This window comes from Canis lupus, chromosome 35 (assembly GCF_048164855.1).
Source record: "Canis lupus baileyi chromosome 35, mCanLup2.hap1, whole genome shotgun sequence".
NCBI classification, from domain to species: domain Eukaryota; kingdom Metazoa; phylum Chordata; class Mammalia; order Carnivora; family Canidae; genus Canis; species Canis lupus.
In genome coordinates, this window is record NC_132872.1 from 88,506 (window position 1) to 109,946 (window position 21,441).

At 36.9% G+C, this 21,441-nt stretch overlaps 1 protein-coding gene and 1 non-coding gene across 9 annotated transcripts in view; both read right to left on the reverse strand.

Annotated features, from left to right (window-relative positions):
- Positions 1-893: 893 nt before the first annotated feature.
- ATP13A3 (ATPase 13A3) overlaps positions 894-21,441 on the reverse strand; it is a 98,436-nt gene continuing 77,888 nt past the window's right edge. For 7 of the 8 annotated variants that reach the window (XM_072812106.1, XM_072812107.1, XM_072812108.1 and 4 more), the window contains 4 exons: positions 17,067-17,155; positions 13,324-13,404; positions 11,593-11,682; positions 894-4,616 (listed from right to left, as the gene is read on the reverse strand). In XM_072812106.1, the coding sequence (XP_072668207.1) occupies positions 4,419-4,616; positions 11,593-11,682; positions 13,324-13,404; positions 17,067-17,155 (458 nt within the window). In that variant the 3' untranslated portion in view covers positions 894-4,418. The remainder of the gene's footprint in view (positions 4,617-11,592; positions 11,683-13,323; positions 13,405-17,066; positions 17,156-21,441) is intronic. The other variant, XM_072812113.1, reaches the window with a different exon arrangement.
- Positions 3,007-3,112, reverse strand: LOC140625257 (U6 spliceosomal RNA). Its single transcript, XR_012024616.1, has one exon. It is a non-coding gene; the product is annotated as a U6 spliceosomal RNA (small nuclear RNA).

Genomic DNA, 21,441 nt, shown 5'->3' on the forward strand with positions numbered 1-21,441 from the left:
GGTTAGAAATCTGCTCTGCTAAGAGGCAACTTCTGCATTAAAGTCACCCCAGCCTATAAGGTTTGGCCTTTCCAAAGCATAGCTGTCTGCCTGGAGGAGACATGGTCTCCTCAGTGAGGGGAGACTCGGGGACCAGGGCACTGGAGGGATCTCTGTGCGCTTACGGAGCAGTCGAAACCCCAACCCTGAACAGCTGACGTTCTCCTCCAAACTCCTCCAACCCCATCCTTCCCTGCAATATACACTCAAAATACAGCACCTGACAGTAACAGCCAAGGAAGACGGGGGCTGCGGGGTCATGACCACAAAGCACAGTGGCCGTAAGGAACCTGGGACTCTAACCCTTCACACCACCCAGTCCATCGCACCACAGCAGTGCGGAGGCCACGGCAGAGGACGCACACCTCCTGTAGAACCCGGGATACCCAGAAACGTCTCCCGCCTAGTACAAAGGCCAACACAAATCCTGCCTTCTCTGACGTTTCTCGGACAATGCACAGTTCCACAGCTTCTCTCTCCTTGGGAACACTCTTTTCGTAGCCACGGCTGCCACTTGACTTCAAACTTACACGATTTTACGTGGCATTGACGTGGCTGGATCTTCCCAACTGTTAGTAGATTCTAAGCCTCTTGTCTCAACATTTCACGATTGCCCTCCGGCCTCCATACAAATAACGTTTGGTTCTACATCGTATCTGACTAACGAATGGGTTTCCACTGGATGGTCACACACATGATGTGATATATATGTGCAAAACAGTATTTATCCCCTTCAAAAATTCTAAGTTAAACAAAGGAAATGGGAAAATACGAAGTAGGAAAATAAATCCAGAGAGGGCAGTATTTGTATGGCTAAAAGGCAAACAAATGTGTAAGGACACAGAAATGAAATGTTATTTCATTCATTTAAATTTTTATTTTGAATAGCTTCAATCCAAAAAAGATTATGAATTTACAATGCTAAATGTACAATTATGAATGTATGCCTTTTTGACATCAGGGTACCATTCTTGAGCAGCAATACAATTTAAAAAATATAAAGATGCAGTATCATTTCTGATATAAAGTTACTTAAAAAAAATCCAAAGTCTTAGGGAATTCACAAATCATAACAGGAAGTAGCTATCTTATTAATTTAATTACATTAAAATTTAATTACATTAAAAATGTGTAAATGCCCACAGACTATACAAAAATTAACATCGCACATTTTGTCAAAAGTTCCCCATCACCTCCCACCATAAATATACAAAAACCTATTTTCGGATATGTCAAAATTGCATGCATGCGATTTAGAAGGTTTTTTTAAAGCTTGGATTTTGCTCTTCTCTGGATATTATTATCTATAGCCGTTTGGGGAACAAAATACATAAACACTGATATGTTATTTACCATGCCTCTGAAACTGTGCAGTATCTTCACAAACATGGGAGACAAAATAAATACAGTTAAGACCGCAACAGTTCTGTTTAAATGCAAGTGCAATTTGGAAAGCTCTCGAATGTAGGAATTATAAAACTAATATAAAAAGTATTTATTTTGTTGTTGGCTTAGCCACTTTTATTCAAGCATTATTTGCAGCATTGCTTTACAGCAGTTGGTGCTAGAAGATACAAAACATATAGTTACCACTATTTATATCTGAGGGAGAAAAAAAAAAACTTTAAACAACCCTGAGGGAGACACACATTAAAAATCTTGTTATTTATTTAAAAAGTTAAAAAGTTACATATCATTATTTAACAATTACTTTTCCGGACATTTCTGTCCTTTAAGTATGTGCATAAATAAAATTTAAATCGGCAATATTTATTAATCTTTAATACATCAAAATAAGATATGTACAGATTTTTAAATTTAGGTCTGTATACACTCAAATAATTTAATGTGAAGTTCAGAATCAAAATTACTATGTAACGGTGACCTACAGAGAGAGAACTCCTCCTATCTATGGCACTGAGTAGGACCCACACCTAGATTCACAGACATTCTTCAAATAATATTCTGGAAACCATCAATTGCAACTTGAACAACCCACCTTGTCTATGTTCAAATCTGATTCCTACAGATGCTCTTCCAGCTACCTAAAAACCTCACTCCTTTGAAAATAATATGGACAAATGAGATATAAAACACTCATAAAATCTAAATGTTAAAAAAAGAGAAAGGTGTAAAAAGTACAGCTCTTTATGATCATGCTCTTAAAGATGTTAAATACAATCCGGTAACTGGATTTCTAAGCTGCTATTTAGTCATTAATTATATGCTTCAGTATTTAAATCAAAGAATAAAATCTACAATTCTGGGAAATCACTTTAAGAATAATGTTTATACATACTGAAAATGAATGTGGAAACCAGAAAATGATCAAGAGTAAGTAACTATAGAAAACAGTGCTAATTCACAGCTCAAGAGGTCTAAGATGCATAGCTTCACAAAATTGTTCATTCATGAACAACTGTTCTTATCTAATGTGTATTAATATCATATTATGCTTTCTGATGGAAAACTTCGATTAATATTTTTGTAAGAATCATCAGTGGCAATAGCAGTTAACAGTGATCCTGAGTGTAACTTACATTTTCCTATAGTTACCTAACATCATTCAGGTCTCTGCAGCATAAAAAATGAGAACCATGTGGTTCTAGAGCTCTGGCTAACATCTGATAAACTGGTAAATATCTATCAGAAAAACAATGATCAGCTGGAAGTGGACAGCACAAGCCTACTACCAGTTAGGGAAGAACACAGGATAATGTCACATAGTTTAGTTAGTTTAGTGTCCGTTTTATAGCATAGCAATTTCTGTGTTTATCAGAACTGTGGGCTTTGCCAAACTGCTGGATCTTACCCAGAAAGGCATTTAAAAAAAAAAAAAAAGATTTATTTATTTATGAGAGACAGAGAGAGAGGCAGAGGAGACTCAGGCAGAGGGAGAAGCAGGCTCCTCACAGGGAGCCCAACGCAGGACTCGATCCCGGATCCCAGGATCACGCCCCAAGCTGAAAAGATATGGAACATGTCACGAATTTGCGTGTCATCCTTGCACAGGGGCCATGCTAATCTCCTCTGTATTGTTCCGATTTTGTGTATGTGCTGCAGAAGCGAGCACCAGAAAGGCATTTTTAAGGTTACTTTAATTTTGTTTCGAATTTAAAAATAACCAGAAAAAACAGAAAGGTGAAAAATGCTTTTCACATTTCTTTTGGCCCAATTAATGTCTATTCTTTAACTTTATTTCATTTTTTCTTCCTCCCACAAATTTTTACATCCAAATTAATGCTCCTTTGTAAACATCCCATCTTAAACAGGTAAACTCTGACCTCTGGCGCCACCTAATGGCATAAAACAAACTCAGCGAGTTCATACTGTTTTGAAGAAGCAGTCACTCAAAACCACTCATTTTTAAGCCTCATTATTCATAGGAGAGACATGTATCAACCCTTAAATATTTTAGTAGGTGAAAGTCTAACTCAAAAGACTAAAACAAAACAAAAAACAAAACCCAATTCACTATTATCCTATGTCTTTAAGTAATTAAAAAGATAGAAAATAAAAATATTTAAAATTATATAAAACCTGAGAGAAAAAAAAAGAGATATCAGACAGACCTACATCTATTGCAAAACAACAACAACAACAACAAAAAACTTTCTTTCCCAGTGAAAATGGTCCTACAACATTTAAGTGAAGTAAATTATACTACTGACAGGAGACATACCACAAGATCTGTTTAATAGCTTTGAGGGACGTCTGAAGAAGGCAGTGAAGCACCTTGCTGATTAGAAAAATAAAACCCAGGCAGTTTGTACAGAAAATATAAAACCATAAATGGAAATTACCTGAGTTATTCTATAAGCAACACCATAAAACTAACTCCTAGACTATCAAAGGGAACAGGTGTAGGTATATATGGAAGTCTTTGCAAGAAATTTTGGAACCAAAAGAAAACAGGCTTTCTACCTATTTTCACTGGAGGGTAATTAACACCCATTTTATTGATCAATAGCAAATTTAGGGCTGGTATATAAACGAGGACTTTTTCTAATAAGCGAGTGAGGAAAATAATAAATTTAAACAGATAAACCAAGTCTCAGAAGCTAATGTCTAAAAGCCTATCAAATACCATCTTTCTTCTGTACCCTATATAAAGAGTATCACTGAGGTTAACAAAAAATTCTGGAAATATATGTATTATGTAGTTACTGAAAGAAGATATAGGACTTTACAGACTATTAATTTAACTGACAGGCCAATCTTATTGTTCTGTTCTGTTTATTAAAAAAAAAAAAAAAAGGCTCTAGTATCAGCTATTAGAAGGGACATAAATTGAAATGGTGCCATTCCGACACACAGGATCAGAATGTCCTAAAATTGCATTCTCCTGCTACTAGCATACCACCGAGAGTGATGCACTGCTATGTTATGGTGATGATTTGACATGATCCATTCTCTTTAACTAAAGCTTTAGCTTCCGTTGTTGTCTGAGGTTTTGGTGGCCATTCTGGATCAACCAAGAGCTCCTGAGCCAGATACATATACTTTGCCTTTGGTACCTTCTTTCTACAGCCCAGAGCCCAGGACAAGCAGCATTTTCCCCACCGATCCACTGACTCCTAAGAAAATAAGGGAAAAAAAGAATATACAAGTAGATTAAGATCTGCTTGTTCTTAACAAGTTTTTAAAAGCAAAATACATCAACGCAGGAAAATAAGAGAAATGACTTCTGAGTACAACAAATAAATGGAAAAAATCCAAATGAAAGAAAATATTTTTAATATTTAATATGAAAACCCCCGTATTCTATCCCAGATTATACCATTGCTCCTAGCAATTCAGCCAGCTAGCTGCTCATTTTTGGAAGAAAGTAGTATACAAATATTATTATTATTATTACTATTCATGTCATCTTTCAAAAAATAAAGCACGATGAAAATACTGTTAGGTCAAAACTAGAACCTGGATCGTGTTTACTGTCAATCACTTCTTTTCACATGTTTTCATTACTATAAAAAAACAACTTTGTTTTATAATTATAGCTTCCCCCGGTGTTCCACTATTGGAAAGAAGTACATAGAAAAGTATAAATCAAGCACTATTTCTTAGTATTATTTCATTATAAAAAGCTCTGCTGACATTGAAATTCTTCTGGATCAATCCAAATGTTTTTAATGAATGTGATCTTAGATAAACAATCTTTTAAGAACAAGAAAGCAGTCCCTAGTTATACAAAAATGTAGATTCAATATAGGTCCTCAGAATTTAATTGAAATTTGAGATAAAACTGAAATAAAACTAAAATGATTGTACTGAGACGTAAGTTATAGTCACCTCTGAAGAACAGTCAACTTCTAATTACTCTGGCTGTCACTTCTTCAAACAAAATTTAAACCCCATGGTGTTTGTTGTCCCATCAACATGTACCTCAAGCTGCAACTAGGTTTAATCTCAATTGAAGTAATCTCACAAAATGAAATGTAACATAACTGAGGTAAGTAAAGCATTTTAATATTGATACCCAAAATGGTTTCATCATCAAAGAAGGCAAATTTGCTATAACATGTTTTGAAACATGTGTTTCTAAATTGACCAGCAGAGAACAGCAAAAATAATATAAAATTTTTTTAAAAATCTTAAAAAAAAAATCTTAAACTAGAAGACCTTTGAAAGTCTTAATTTTATCAACAAAACACAAAAAGATGCACTGGTACCAAGAATTCACAGGCAAAAATTGTGGTCACAAATAAGCTGTATGAGGACTGGGGGGGCGGGGGAGGCTGGAGATCTTTATCTAGTAGCCTCTTTATTGTCATAACTAAAAAGAACTATCATCATCTTAAAAGAAGTCTACAAGAAAATACTTGGCATTAGGATTCAGAAGAGACTAGATAATAGGATTCTTCAGGTGATCCAAATAACAAATACAGCTAACCCTTGAACAATATGGGTTTGAACTGTGCAAGTCCAATTACGCAGATTTGTAAAACACAGTACTAAAAACTTATTTTCTCTTCCTTATGATTTCTTTTAGTAACACTTTGCTCTAGCTTACTTTAAGAATACAGTATATAATACATACGACATACAAAATATGTGTTAACTGACAGCTTATATGATCAGTAAGGCCAACTGTAGGCTATCAGTAGTTTTGTTTTGTTTTTAAAGATTTATTTACTGGAGAGAGAGGGAGGGAGGGAGGCAGAGAGCACAAAAGAGCAAAGGAGCCCAACACAGGGCTTGATCTCACAACTCTGAGATCATGACCTGAGCTGAAATCAAGAGTCGGATGCTTAACAACTGAGCCACCCAGGTGCTGCCCCAGTGGTTAAGTTTTTGAGGAGTCAAAATTTATACACAGATTTTGGGCTGCACGGGGCGAGGGGCAGTTAGCACCTCTAACACCTGTGCCGTTCAAAGGTCAACTGTAATTCCTTTCCACATTACACGTTGTGTAGGCACATACACAATACACCTTCATATGTAACCTGAGATGAGACTCACTACTTGGGTCTATGTTTTCCCCAAGGTGCTTAAATTCTTCAGAGTAGTGAGAAAAAAGATACCCTGTTCCTAAATCAATCTGAAAGCTGTCACTTTTCATTTTACAGCCTGTAGCACTGTTAAAGGACCACAGGAAAAGGCAAATGGTGAATGCTGACTTTTAAAAAAGCGAAAACATACAGGTTTTGACTGTCCAGATGAACTGGCTGGGTGGAAGGGCACGCGACAATGCATAGCAGGCTGAGTTAAGATAAGTCACAGCCCAGTGTCTTCAAATTTAAGACACACATACACCCGTAAGTCCAGTTTCCTACCTGTAGAAAGTGAGGCAAGCAATAAATTGGAAACTAATTTCGTTGCAAACAGAATCACAATGAAATAGAAATCTTTTTACATTGTGATGCATGTTTTTTTTTAAGATTTTATTTATTTATTCATAAACACAGAGAGAGAGGCAGAGACACAGGCAGAGGGAGAAGCAGGCTCCATGCAGGGAGCCCGATGTGGGACTCGATCCCAGGTCTCCAGGATCATACCCCAGGCTGCAGGCAGCACCAAACCGCTGCGCCACCGGGGCTGCCCGAGATGCATGTTTTTTAAAAAAATCCTCACTTATCAAAAACAAGTAAAATTATAATTCAGAAAAAATAAATTAAGTCACAAGAAAACTAGAGAATCTCCTTCTACTATGATTAGAAACATGCTGTTCCTGTACCTCACCTTCCCCAAATATCATACACAAAAAAATACACAATATAGGTTTGTTAGTTTAAAAATACAAACATACCACATACATCCTCAAATACAATACAATTCACTGGTAGAGAAAAGAAAAGGTGCTACAGGCATGCTAGAGAAATGAACCAAGGGAGACATGACAGCAAGAAGAGGAGGGCAAAGAGGTGGGACACCACAGGGCTTAGAGTGAGCACGCAGGTCTCCCCCAACATCCAAACATAATCCCTGAAGCAGGAGAATACAGTAGCTATAGCAACTGGATCTTCTCCTTTGCTGCCGAAAGCAATGGTTGAATGACTGAGTGTGTCCCTCAAAGACAGGAAAGTGGCTACCACAGTCCAGAAGAGAGATCACAAAGAACTTTCAAAAAGATCTATAGCTAAAATTCTCCTGCTTCTTAGGCCATTCCAAGCTATTCACTCTAGAATCCCAATGCCAGTCTACTTTTAGGAAATGCTTTCACAGGTAGCATGTAAAATATAAAGCCATGCTTGTGCGGGAAGTGCTGTAATGATACTGTGGTTTTCAAAATCGTCTTCTTCCATACCAATCCTGAATATAAAATAAAGATAATCAGAATTAACATTCTATCTAAATAAGCTCAAATAATCTTCTAAGTGGCGTGAAGATTACCACTAATATCTGCTTTTCCCCACAAAAGGAAAACATAATCCAGCACAAATCCTCGGGCAGGATCAACCTACACGACGACATGATCCTAGGTCCACATCTACTACTAATTGGCCCTAGTTTACCAGACACAAGATACACACAAATGCTTTTTAGTAACAGATTATGCAGCACAGATCTTCCTAAATAGGGGTAATGCTTTATAAAAAAAGAAACTTTTCTTGAAATTGAGAAACCCTGGTTTCAACTCCCAATTTTGTTATTCATTACATGCACAACCTTGGCAAGTCAACCCAATGTTGCTGCTTTATGTACAAAGTGAAGTTATAAATAAGACCTTAAGATTTGGGAGGATGCTGGAGGTGTACAATGTCCCTTGTAGATAAACAGATATTTTAGACAAAGTCGTCAGAGATTTTCAGATAAGGCTCCTGACTTCCCAATCCAACTGTCTAAGATGTGGGGCCTAGTCCAGGGCCTCTAGCTTTGAAATTTTCAACACAATTCCATGGCCCTTGGGTCTATATGGTAAAGGAGGAAAAAGAAAGAAATAGGTCTTCTCTTTCTCCCAGAATTAATACAGATGGTTGGGAGTTGCAGTCTGAAAAGACCTCATGGGATCCTTGGTAGAAAAGAGCACAGAGCAGTCAGAGGCGGAACGAGAGTTCCTGGCAGAGAATTACGGTAGCCACAGAAGTCCTTAAGGGACTTCTCGCCTCTACTTTCTTTTTCACCTTCAGTTTTGGCACTAGTGACATCTCGGACTAAAATTTCTTTGTGGGGATCCCTGGGTGGCGCAGTGGTTTAGCGCCTGCCTTTGGCCCAGGGCGCGATCCTGGAGACCCGGGATCGAATCCCACGTCAGGCTCCCGGTGCATGGAGCCTGCTTCTCCCTCTGCCTGTGTCTCTGCCTCTCTCTCTCTCTCTCTGTGACTATCATAAATAAATAAAAATTAAAAAAAAAAAATTTTAAAAAAAAAATTAAAAAAAAAAAATAAAATAAAATAAAAATAAAATTTCTTTGTGTGGAGCTTCTGGGTGGCCCAGTTGGTTAAGCATCCGACTCTTGATTTCAGCGCGGGTCATGATCTCAGTTGTCATGGAATCAAGTCCCATGTCAGGCTCTACACTGTGGAGCCTGCCTGGGATTCTCTCTCCTCTCCCTCCCCGCCCCGCTCATGAACTCTCTCTCACTTTCTCTCCAAAAAAATCAGTCTTTGTTATGAGGGGTTTGTCCCGTGTACCTCTGTAGGATGTTTACAGAGCAAAACCCCTGGCCTCTACCCACTGCATGCCAGGAGCAACCCCTCTCCTCTCCAAGTGTGACAACCAAGTATGCCTCCAGACACCACCAAATGTCAGGGTAGGCAGGGGCAAATAGAACTGTCTCTGATTGAGAACCACAGCCTTATGGTAATACGACTAGCTGACTAGTTCTTGAAGGGTCACAAATATGAACAGTGAAACCACATTACACACAGAAGTGTCAGAAGATGAAAACGGGAAGCATTCTGTGCTAAAACCTTACAACAACTCTTTTCTAAAGCCAGTAATTTAAAAAATGCTTTCTCAATCATGACTACAGAAAATGAAGACTAAAATTCTCGTCTACTCTGGGATTCTCAGAACAAAGTGGCAAAACACACAGGGAATGCTGGAGCTGCCTATGCTAGACCACTCGCCATCTTCACTCTCTCCTGTGAGCACTTCAGAGGTAGGACTTCACATGAAAGACACAAACTCTTAAAAATAAAGAAGACAGATACTACCAAATTTCTAGAAAACAGATTTAGCAAATGATAGAATCTTCTCCCATTCAATTTTGGTTGAAAACTGAGGAGAAATTTCCAATTCAAATATTTTAAAGGAGGCTTATGATACCCACTTTTGAATAAATAGGGTATAATGCCTCCTCAGAACCTGCCATTTCCTGCTTAAAGAATTTTTTTTCTAAAGTAATCTCTAGGGGCAGTCCAGGTGGCTCAGCGGTTTAGCACCTGCCTTCAGCCCAGGGCCTGATCCCGGGATCCTGGGATAAGTCCCACGTCGGGCTCCCTGCATGGAGCCTGCTTCTCCCTCTGCCTGTGTCTCTGCCCCTCTCTCTTTCTCTCTCTCTCTCTCTGGGTGTCTCTCGTGAATAAATAAATAAAATCTTAAAAAAAAAAATCTCTACACCCAATGTTGGGCTCAAACCTCATAATCCCAAGGTAAGAGTCATAACACTACAGATTGAGCCAGTCAGGTGCCCTCACATTTCCTGTTTAGATCAACAGTTAGAGAACTCTTTGGAGATGCTGGAAACTCCATGTAAATGTTTTCCATGGCCTGGGCCTTGCCGATACAAACATTTCATATGAGGACTGATGATATGAGCCAGAATATACCCTTTGAAATAACATAGTGAGGTAACCAAAAGGAAAAACACTTGGACACAAAGGAGATTTAGCTAAGGGATGTGAGCCCCTGATATAGCTGTGGCCATATCACTACACCACTTTGAGAAAAAGGAACTGAAGCTGAAGCCAGACTCATCCCATTACTACCAAACTCTCACTCTTCATCATAAAACAGAAGACAAGGAAATGGCACTCCACGGGACCTCTTATAAGGAAAGTAATCTGTGATACTACACTGGGCATCAAGCCCGTTGAAATACCAAAATAAAGCTCAGGAAGTTGGTACTTAAGTAAAAGAAGGCTAAAAATAAGTGAGTGGCCCAACTCAGAAATGCCAGGGAATCCTCTTGAACTCTGAAAGCTTTCCTTGTGCCTCAGAATGAAGGGAAGATTTAGAACTCACATGTGTAAAAGCACATCACCTCGCCAATACATAAACGGCAATGGGTCAGATAAGGAGGTGGGGAGACACTGTGTTGTCAAGTTCTTTATATCCAAATGGGCTGGATCAGAGCTAATTCAATGGTATCAGGTAAAAAAAAAAAAAAGACTGACCTGATAGGTTACCTTACATAGGGCATACATATGCTTCTACACAGGTAACACAATATTAGTTTAACATTAGTTTATACTATACGACTGTATGTTACGGTATCGAACTATACTTCAACATCCAAACACCAGGAAATGGGTTTTATTCAACTATTTCTCCTCTCTTTTTCCCATGGAGCTTGTATGTCTTTCAAATCTCAGGCTTGTGAAGGGATCCAAAAAGTCAAAAGTCCCACGCTGTGATTTATTTACAGATATGCATGGTCTCTGAAAATCTTTATGAAGAGAGACCTATGTTTGGAAAAGCCAAAAAGCCACCCAAATCAAGGTACAGTGATTGCTGACAAGAGATCAGAAATAATTCCTCAAAATTTTGGCCTCTGAATTTTGATTCATTTTGGCCTCTGAACAATTCCCATTTCATAACTATGTTTCCATGAATCTCATTTAGGTCTAATGGGACTCATGAAAACCGTAAACATATAAACCAGAGAGAAATGGGAAACCTCTCACTACTGAGAAGACCTTTACACACAGCGAAGATACGGATTGGAATGGAAAAGAGACTTATGAAATTTCTGAAGTCCTGAAAAACCTGTAACAAAGGTTTGCCAAGAATTTTCTAGGACTCCTTACAGGGAATGAAATGCCAGGCACAGGAGAAAAGGTTGAGTAAACACACAACAAAACATCACCCTACAGAAAGGCGGCAGAGCACACAACTAAAAGAGCCTAAATACGCGTGAAGAATTGAGAGTAAGTGCTGATTTCCAACCTGTGGTGGCTGTGTGGTGGTGAAGCGATATTCTCCTTGTTTGTCTCGATTGAACACAACTTTCCAAAGGACCATGTCAAGGAAGAAGTTCTGAGAGATATTCCAGTGAGTTAAGAATTAAAAATGACTAAGTCATTCTTTATTAATGTGCACATTTTAAAATGCTCATACAAAGCTGCATCATTAGTGAAAAACATGACTTGGTTTTCATATAGACAATTTCAGTTAATATTGGAAAAGGATAAAGCATTAACAAGAGAACATTTTTGGTTTTTTGGTTTTTTTTTTTTTTTAACAAGGCAACATAGGTAACAAATACCATAAAATTCTTGAAAAAATGGGACCTCTAAAATTTCCACAAAATGTGGTTTTTAATCGCATCCTTGGGTCTTTCCCATTTTAAAATAATGCTTATAATTTGAGGTTTTTTTTAACAATGAATTATTTTCATTCAATTAACATTATATTAAGTCTATGTCTATAGATGAGCTCATGAGTATCATCAAAGTCCAACACAAAAATTCTTTCAATACTAAACAAGAATAATAAGAGAGATTATGAGCAGATTCCCTAAAAATTGTTTTCCTCTAGATTTTAAGTAATATTTGTGTGAACAGATGAACTTATATTATAAAAAAGGGAAAGCTTTTAAAATATAATATCTTAGATGTGCTTTCTCGTGTCCATAAAATAGCACAAATACTTTCCACTGGACAACTTAAAAAAGCAGTAGCATAATAGCTACGCTGCCAATTATGGCCCAAATTTAAATACCAAGTCATCTTTTAGAAAGATAACAAATTAAGCATAATTTCCAAGTCGAGAACTATTATCACTGAAGTATACACATTTCCCCACAAATTACTTAATTTTAATTCAAAAGCCTGCCCTATGAAGAGAACCTTTCACTTAAAAATGACAACTGTATCTCCTTCTTCCATTTCATATATTGCTACTATAGAAGTGAATAGAAGTGAATATATATTCTATAATAGAATATATTATATTCTATAATATAATAGAATTATAACAGTGAATTATAATAGTGAATATAAAAGAAGTGGATTATAATATTTTAATAGAGAACAGATAAAATTTTATTAATAAACATTACTTATTACTGGCTCCCTTTACAGAAGTCAACTTAAGGGCAATCCTAATAGGAGAATAACTATATAATATACAATCAATCACAGAGGACTTAAGACCTCCAGAGGAAACTCAAAAGTAAATACCAAGGAGGAGGTTCCAGTAATCAGTGCCAGTAAGCTCAGAGCAGTCATTATTTTATACTTTCAATAAACTGTCATTAAAATTTACTAGAGTTCATGTAGAAAGCCCCCTCCCTCCTTTTTCCCTTAAACGGGAGTTTTTACTGTATACCACAGGTCTCTAGTGGTACACCCCCATTCTGATTTCATGATCATGGGCCCACTAGTTGAGGGGTCGCATAAGCACTAATCTTCTCCCTTTCCCGTAGATCACTAATGTTCACTATCTCTCTGCTTATCTCCTCCTATCTGTATGATTACAGCTATATCATATCCCTTAATATGACAATTATCAGTTAACAGAAAAGGTCAGGAGAGAGAGCTAAATGAATTTAACTAAAATGAGACTGAAACTCTTTGTGGGCTTCCATAATGTTACCTGTCCTCTTCTCCCAGGACTATTAAATCACCAAGAATCCCAAAGCAGCAACGTAGCCATCTGATTATCTGAAGTGCTTACCTCCACCATGATAGATACAAGGGCATTGACAAGAACAATCATGAGCATAGTTATACGCCACTGATATGGTACACACACTATCTGTAAGACAAAATTTTTAAGTTAAAATTGTAGTATGCAGTTTATGTTACAGCATTATATCATGATTTCGAAATTTACTGAATTCCTATTACATACCAAGCACCTTCACATACACTATCTACTCAATTTTTAACAATGCCACAAGGTATATCCACTTTTCAGAGGATGAAGCTCAAAAGTGTAACTCAAGGTTAAAAGAATACAGTACAGTTAAAGTGGCTGAGCTTAGAATCAAATCCTATTCACTCAAAATCAAAAGCCCATGCTTTCTACTAGTTAATGAATTTCTAACAAGTTCCTATTTTTAAAACAAATATAATACGGCAGATACTGATCAAATAATGAAGTATCACTCAACACTCTATATACTGTCATAAAGACAAATTCATCAAAGTATACAAATTAACAAATACAGTCTAAGTTTTCACTTTAATGTCTGTGATTAATTTCTAAGGTCTAAAAAAATAAAAGGGAAAAAAATCCTATTCATGCATTCACCTTTTAGTCAACACATATTTACTGAGTACCTAAAATACTGTGCTAGATGTGGAGGACTAATATGATCTTATGTTTTAGAAAAACACCCATGATTCCAGCAAGAAAGATTTTAAGGGTGGAGACTGCTACAGCAATCAAGATAAGAGATGATCGAAGTAGAAACCAGTGATGGGGGCCACCAGATAATAGTTATATATTTGGTCTCTGACACAGAGCACTTAAGACTCTTGTAATTTCCTGAGTGATGGTGACAATAAGAGCGGCTTACTCAGAGGTCCTAAACACCCTGGAATTTCCTAGGGATCATGTCTTTTATTCTAAGGAGGCTACTCATGGTGGGCTCCTGGATAGCTCCAGGATGGGGGCTGGTTATCAGAAAGACTAAGCAATGATTAGAAGCTTGGAGCTTTCAGGCCCACTCCCCCATCCTCCATGGAAGGGAGAAAGGCTGGAGACTAAGTTAATAACTAACCATGACTAGATGAGGTAGCCTCCATTAAAAAAAAAAATCCCAGGGATCCCTGGGTGGCACAGCGGTTTAGCGCCTGCCTTTGGCCCAGGGCGCGATCCTGGAGACCCGGGATCGAATCCCACGTCGGGCTCCCGGTGCATGGAGCCTGCTTCTCCCTCTGCCTCTCTCTCTCTCTCTCTCTCTTTCTCTGTGTGTGTGACTATCATAAATAAATAAAAATTAAAAAAAAAAATCCCTAAACTTCAGGTTTAGAGAGCTTCTCGTTCAGGCAACACAGCCACGTTCTGGGAGGTTGATGCATCCCAACTCCACAAGGACAGAAAGTCTTATGCTCGAGACATTTCCAGTCCTTGGCCTATCTGCCTCCTCATCTGGTTGTTCATCTGTACCTTTATTATAAACCAATAAACATAGGTCTTAACCTCAGTTTTACAGCAAATTATTGAACCTGAGGAGGAGGTTCTGGGAACCCTGATTTATATGTAATCAATAAGAAGCACAGGGGATGACCTGGGACTTACAACTGTTATCTCAAGTTGGAGAGCACTCTTGTGGGACAGTCTTTAACCTGTAGGGTGTGTGCTGATTCCAGGTAGTTGGTATCAGAACTGAATTGTAAGATACCCAGTTGGAGGACTAGTTGGTTTGGGACACACACTTGGTGTTACAAGTATTGTGAGTAGAGGAAACAATAGCTGCCTTTTAGGTGGCAAATGAGATGGAGTAAAGGTAAAATAGATTCAGAGTAAGAAAACAGAGAATCTAGCAACAGACTGGCTATGAAAAGACGACGACGACACATATATACACGACACATATATACACTTCTGACTCAGATAAATACTAGTAACAAAAAAACAAAAGACAAAAAAAAAAAAAAAACAAAAGACAAAGCAGGGTTGAGGGAGAACATGATGGTAAGGTTAGTTATCAAGATGATGAATGAGAGAACTGATGAATGAGATTCACTGATGAATGAGTGAGCTATGCATGTAATATTCAGTATGCCAGTGGATACTCAGTTCTGAAGCTCCGTTGTAAAAGCTAGTCCAACATAAAAGATATGACAGGTGAAGCCAGCACTACAGATGAGCTCCTCCAAATGTACAGAGTTAACACGGGAGAGAAGAATAGAAATGTGTGGAACACTAACATCTAAGGAACAGGAGGAGGAGAGTCTGGAGATTAAAAACGATGAGTCATAGAGGTTAAGAAAAAAAAACAAAGGGAGCACAGCATCACAAAATTGTAGACGGAGTCTCCAGAATGATCGATCACCTGGCTAACTTGTCAAATACTGCTGAGGAGTCAATTAAAGATGGGGGAAAAAAAAAAAACTAAAAGGACAAGTCCACTGGACTTAAGAAGAACGTTGTTAATGGCCTTGGCCAGGGCAACTTTAGTAGGTAGACGCCAGACTATCTGATGAGTGTGTGAGAGGGGAGTCGAATTACGTTGCACTCTTTCAAGAAATAATTTGGCTGTGAAACAGAAGACCCATGTGGCAGGAGAGAAACATAAACAGGTTTTATTTTGTTTTCTTCTTTTGCTTAAAGTGCTTATCTAACTCCCTCATCAAAGCACATGAGGCAACAGACACACTCATACCCTGCTGGTTAAGACTATAAACTGTCAACCTCTTCAAAGTTCAGTAACACAACTGCTTGTACCTGGGATAAAACCCCTGAGTACAGGAAAAGATGACAAACGACCTAATTATTTCCCAATGGAGATAGAGAAATGAATAAAAGTATACTCCCATAATCTATAATAGAATACTACACAGTAGTGGAAATGAAATACATTTATTGACATGGATGCATCTTAAAAATAATGCTAATGAGAAAAGGCAAGTCACAGAAAAATACAAATAGCGAGGTGCCACTGTCATACAATCAAAAGCAAGCAGAACTATCTCTATGGCTTCATACAACATTGGTTAAGTATATAATTAAAGCAAGACAATGAGGTAAAAAATTAGAAGAGTGGTTCCCTCAGGGTGTTTGGAGAAAGGTATGGGATAGTGCCTTACTGGTGTCATGTTACCTTTTTTAGGTTGGATGATAAACTCATGGATGTTATTTTATTACTATTGTGCTGCACAACTTATATACACGTGCATATTCTCTTATATAAAACAAGTATTTCATCATTCGTAAGATTTTTAATGAAAATATGAACTCAGTGGCCAGAGAAGAAGAGGCAGTAGGTACAGACTATTCAAGTAAGTTGAGAAGGGACAGATCAAATAACAGGGTCAAAGCTTTTTTTTTTTTTTATTTTTAAAGATCAAGGAACATTTTTTTTTTCAGACAGGGAAATAGAACCAGAGCAAAGACTGAAGAAAACAGGCAAGAAACATAAAATAACAGACTCAATAAAAGCTGCTGTTTCAATTATGTTCTTTATTCTTTTTAGGGTATTTTTGGGTTAATATAACTGCACCTTAGAAAATTCAGAAAGAAGAGATCCTGGGGGAAATGACCTTGACAGATGAATCTTTGTCCCCAGTAATATGAGAGCAAGGGAGGTGAGAGATCGTTAAGCCCTAAGCAAACCTCCAGAAGTCCCATCTGGCTGTGTAAGAACCACATAATACTAACACGTCATTTTCTGTTCCTGTCTTACTACTGCTCTCCTAGATATTATCACCCTTAGACAACCAATAATAATTGATGTGCTGAACCCTTACCTGAAGAACCTGGTCAATAGAGGCAACTGGATGCAACATGATGAGTAATATGAAAACATACAAAATAATCACAGACACAACAAAAAAATCTGAAAAAGAAAGTAAAACAATTAAATTAGAAGTTCCTTTAAAAAAATGCATATATAATAACAACTGATATACTAGCAATCCTAGATCTGGTTTTGAATACATCTATTTAGGTTGGTAAAATATATAAAGTGTGTGTTTTGTTATTTCCTAGACTACAGTACATCATTTAGGCCCAAAGAATTCATTTATGTGAAACAGACATAATCAGCATTTATAAAAATAAGAGACAGACTTTTATGGACACTTATTTCTAATTTCCCCAGATAGATAGCTACTTTATAAGATAATCAAGACCATATATAATTCAAAGACAGGAGACTAGCCTATGCAGAGCAAACTGAGATTATCATTTAAAACATGTATGGACTAATTACTGTTGACTATAAAAATACTGAATAACATTGTTACTCCCAGTATTAGGTATGTTATAATCCTAAATAGAGGCATTCTAATTTGCCTCTAAGTATATTTCTGTTAGGGGAATCCCACTTTCTCAATGACTTCCTCTGTAAAAATATTGCCACAGAAAACGTTAGTTAAAACCCAGAAACTGAGTTGATTTACTATTTTAAATGTGAACTATTCTGCTTGCTGCAGTAGCTAGAAATGGTAAATTCAATCCAGCAGTACTTCCCATTACTCTCCAACTCAAAAATCCCTGCTTATGGCCATTTGCTAACTGTGTATATGCATGCATACATTTGCACATAAACAAGCAGACTCTTATTTATATAATGAGCCTTAAGGCTCAGAAATTTCCCCATTATATTGGTATTCTCCAACTCTTTTCCCTTTTTTCTTTGGCCTGGATATTTATTTACAAAATCTTTTCTGAGGTTATCTTGAAACTCAAATTTTATTAATACCATGTGGAACCAAAATTTTATCAGAAATCCTTCAGATTGGATAAAGAAGTTAATATACTATTCTATGGACTGTAAATGAGGGATCTCATACTATTTTTAAATATAGGAGTCATTTATAAGTATAAACACTGTTAATATGTCAGTTTCAAAACCATAGGCCAATATCATTCATTGCTCTGCAGAAATAACATATATAGTTATTGTTTATATATATTAATATACATATTTATTGTTCTAACAACTTAGGCAGAAAGTTGTATTATTTAACATCCATGCCAAAGTAGGGGAACTTTAATTATGAGTCACTGACCAACAGGATGAAAAATCTGGGACACATGTTAGATTTAAAAAATTTTTCCCTGGATTTTTATTTTTAAAACACACTACTAAACTATAAACAGAAAACATTAACATTTTATTCAATAAATGTAGCAGCTAAGGCAATACATAAGTTATATAGTTATTCAAAGAGTTAATGTGGTCAGTTAAAAAAAAAAAGCATTTGGAAAAGTGGTAGTTGTAAGTACAGAAACACACAAAAGACAAAATCAGAAAAAGAAGAAATGGTCAGAATACAAATGCCAGAGAGACACAGAGACAGAAAAAGTGGTTTCAAAATAGTAATAGCCCATATTGAATGTTTTCCAAATTTTACTGCATTTTTACAGCTATACACAAAAGAGATTTGTCATCTAGTTCCTGACATGTTGCCAGAAAACAATTTTTTACTCAGGCTCATAAACTTCTTACATCCACCTCAACAGCGTTTCTCAAATTTTCCTCTTTCTCCTAAAGCCACTCCCTTTGATCACACGTCTAAAAACCTGCCAAGATATCCATGTGAAGCAGAAAATAAGTATTTAAACCTTCCCTTTCTTTAGCCAGGGTAAAGAAAGAGGCGCTATTAGAAGGAATCTGACAGGGACGCGCATGGGTGGCCAATGTAAATAATCACCGAAATGAAAAGATAAACAGAGAAACCAAGAATGGGAAAACCAGGTATTCATTTTTGAGAGCTACGGAGATTCTAGCAGACTGTGCTCTCCGCTCCTCGACTCTCCTGGCATCGCTACTGAAGTACAAGTAATGCTCTTCACAAGAAGACTAAGTGATCAAAACTAATTCTGTGTTGGTGGTGACTGGAGATAAGGGGAGAACGTTCCTTAAGGTAAACATTTAGATTCCACCACAAAGCTGTGTGAACATGAACACATCCCTAGGAGCTGAGGTATTTCAACTAATAAGATGAGGATATGATGAGGATACCAGAGGAAAGAGTAGACTTAGGCCTTCAAATGCAAAGCATTTGTAAATTCAAGTTATTATGAACCGTGTCTCAGCTTATGGCATCACAGATTTGTTCATCAAAACCAGTTGGTTTTGATGGCATATGGCATCAAAATCAGGCATCATAAAGGAGTTCCTTTACGTTCCCCTTAGTATGTAACTCAGAAATAAAGCCTTACATAGAATAAATAAACTTACAATACTCGTTCATGACTCTGATATATACTTCTCTTGTTCCTTCCTCAAAAATATGAACTGGGGTCTTCTGACTTATAACCACAAATTTCAAGTCTTTTTATTCCTAACCCTACTTCCTTATTATTCAGTTTATCTTTGAAAGGCCACCTTATCCTGCAGAGTCTCTAGGTATCTGCTCCAATCAATTCAGGCCTGGCAGAGGAACAGGAAAAAATATAGACCCAGAGGAGGAGAAATACTGGCAGTCCAGTAGTGAGGTCTTCGCAGACCGGACTTGGATGTCACAAGCAGGAAGTTATAGGACTCAAGTAAGACGCTGTAGCAAAAAAGAAAGCCAAATCCAAGAGATCACATCTAGTTAAATGAGACTCTAAGAATTAAGCCTGTATCATCACGGCCCATGGTCAAAGGAGAAAAATATAACTGGGCTAATAAGCTGAAGCTGAAAATGGGTCACTGCAGACTGCAATTCAGTTTGATTCAGAATCCAAGAGTACAAAAGAGTACAAAAACACTCTGACGAGAATGCCTAACATGCCTAAGATTGAGATTAATTTTTTTAAACAATAATCTCAAAATAGGTTTAATACGTTTCACTGTTAAGACACAGAGAATAGCACCAGCAAGTCCTAGCAAAGAAAGAAGACTTATGTCAGCTCTAGTAAAGCCTCACTCATTCCCAGCTCTACTTATACCTTATGCTGTATTATTTCTTTATACTGTTAGACTATTCCTATCACTGCTTTTCCCCCCCTACTTCTTTATTCATCAGTAATGGAAAGATTAAGGAACTCTAATGACAGACAAGATGTGAAAATCAGCAAAATACGTGTATGCTGTCTTTAGTGTTCCTATTTTACTTTTTCAGGAGGCATATTTTAAGACAGTATGCACTTCCGTTTATCCACCAGACATGCACAAGCTGCTTATATTAAGGACAAAGGTTTTTGTGGGTATATTTTTGCTAAAACATAATTTTTAATACACATCTTAAAAAAATAGTCCAATGATCAACAACTGAGTTTATTATTTATTCAAGTCAATTTGAATTTACATGCAAATACAAAATATCTTAATACAAAATTAAACAGTAATACAAAGCTTTTAAATTTCTTGAAATTTTCCAATACAAAAGATCCATTTTAAAAATTGGCAATTAATAATCTCTCTTTTTAATTGGAGTGGCATGGATAGATAGGGTTGATTTACTTAGATCTATAAAATTAACTTTCTGACATGGCTGTCTTACTTACAGTCTGAACACCAGTTTTCTTTTTTTTTTTTTGAACACCAGTTTTCTTATACAAAGAGAGCATTATTCTCTGACGAGAAGTTTTAGCTACCCTTGGGCATGCTAAATATCCTTGAAATTTTAAAATATGGAACTAAAAATAAAACATGTATGTCAACTTTAAGTTCACCTTAACTAAAGCTAACTTTAGTTATGAAGTACTCAGAAGCTTTTGAACTTCTATGGAAGGCTTTTTTTTCCAAAGCATGCTTCCAATATGCTTTTCAGTAATACAGTTTCTACTTGTTAGATAATATCAGAGGCTTTTGTTGTTGTTGTTGTTTTTAATTTATTTATTTGGTCGAGGGAGGGGCAACAGGAGAGGGACAGAGAACCCTGAGAAAAGCTTCACATCACGGATGCGGGCCTCAATCCCATGACCGAGATCACAACCTGAGCTAAAACCAAGAGTCAGACACTCAACTGCAGCACCTAGACACCCCAATATCAGTTTTTGTAAAAGAAAAGCATAAAATCAGATTTCAACATTATTAATACTTGAACAGTCTTACCTGTCCAAAGTAGAAATAAAACTTGACCTACAAACCACATAGTGGACAATTACAAATTAAATATATGAGAAAATGCTCTGTAAACTCTCATGATAGAAATAAATGCTAGTAGTTGTTACTTACGTCTAGGA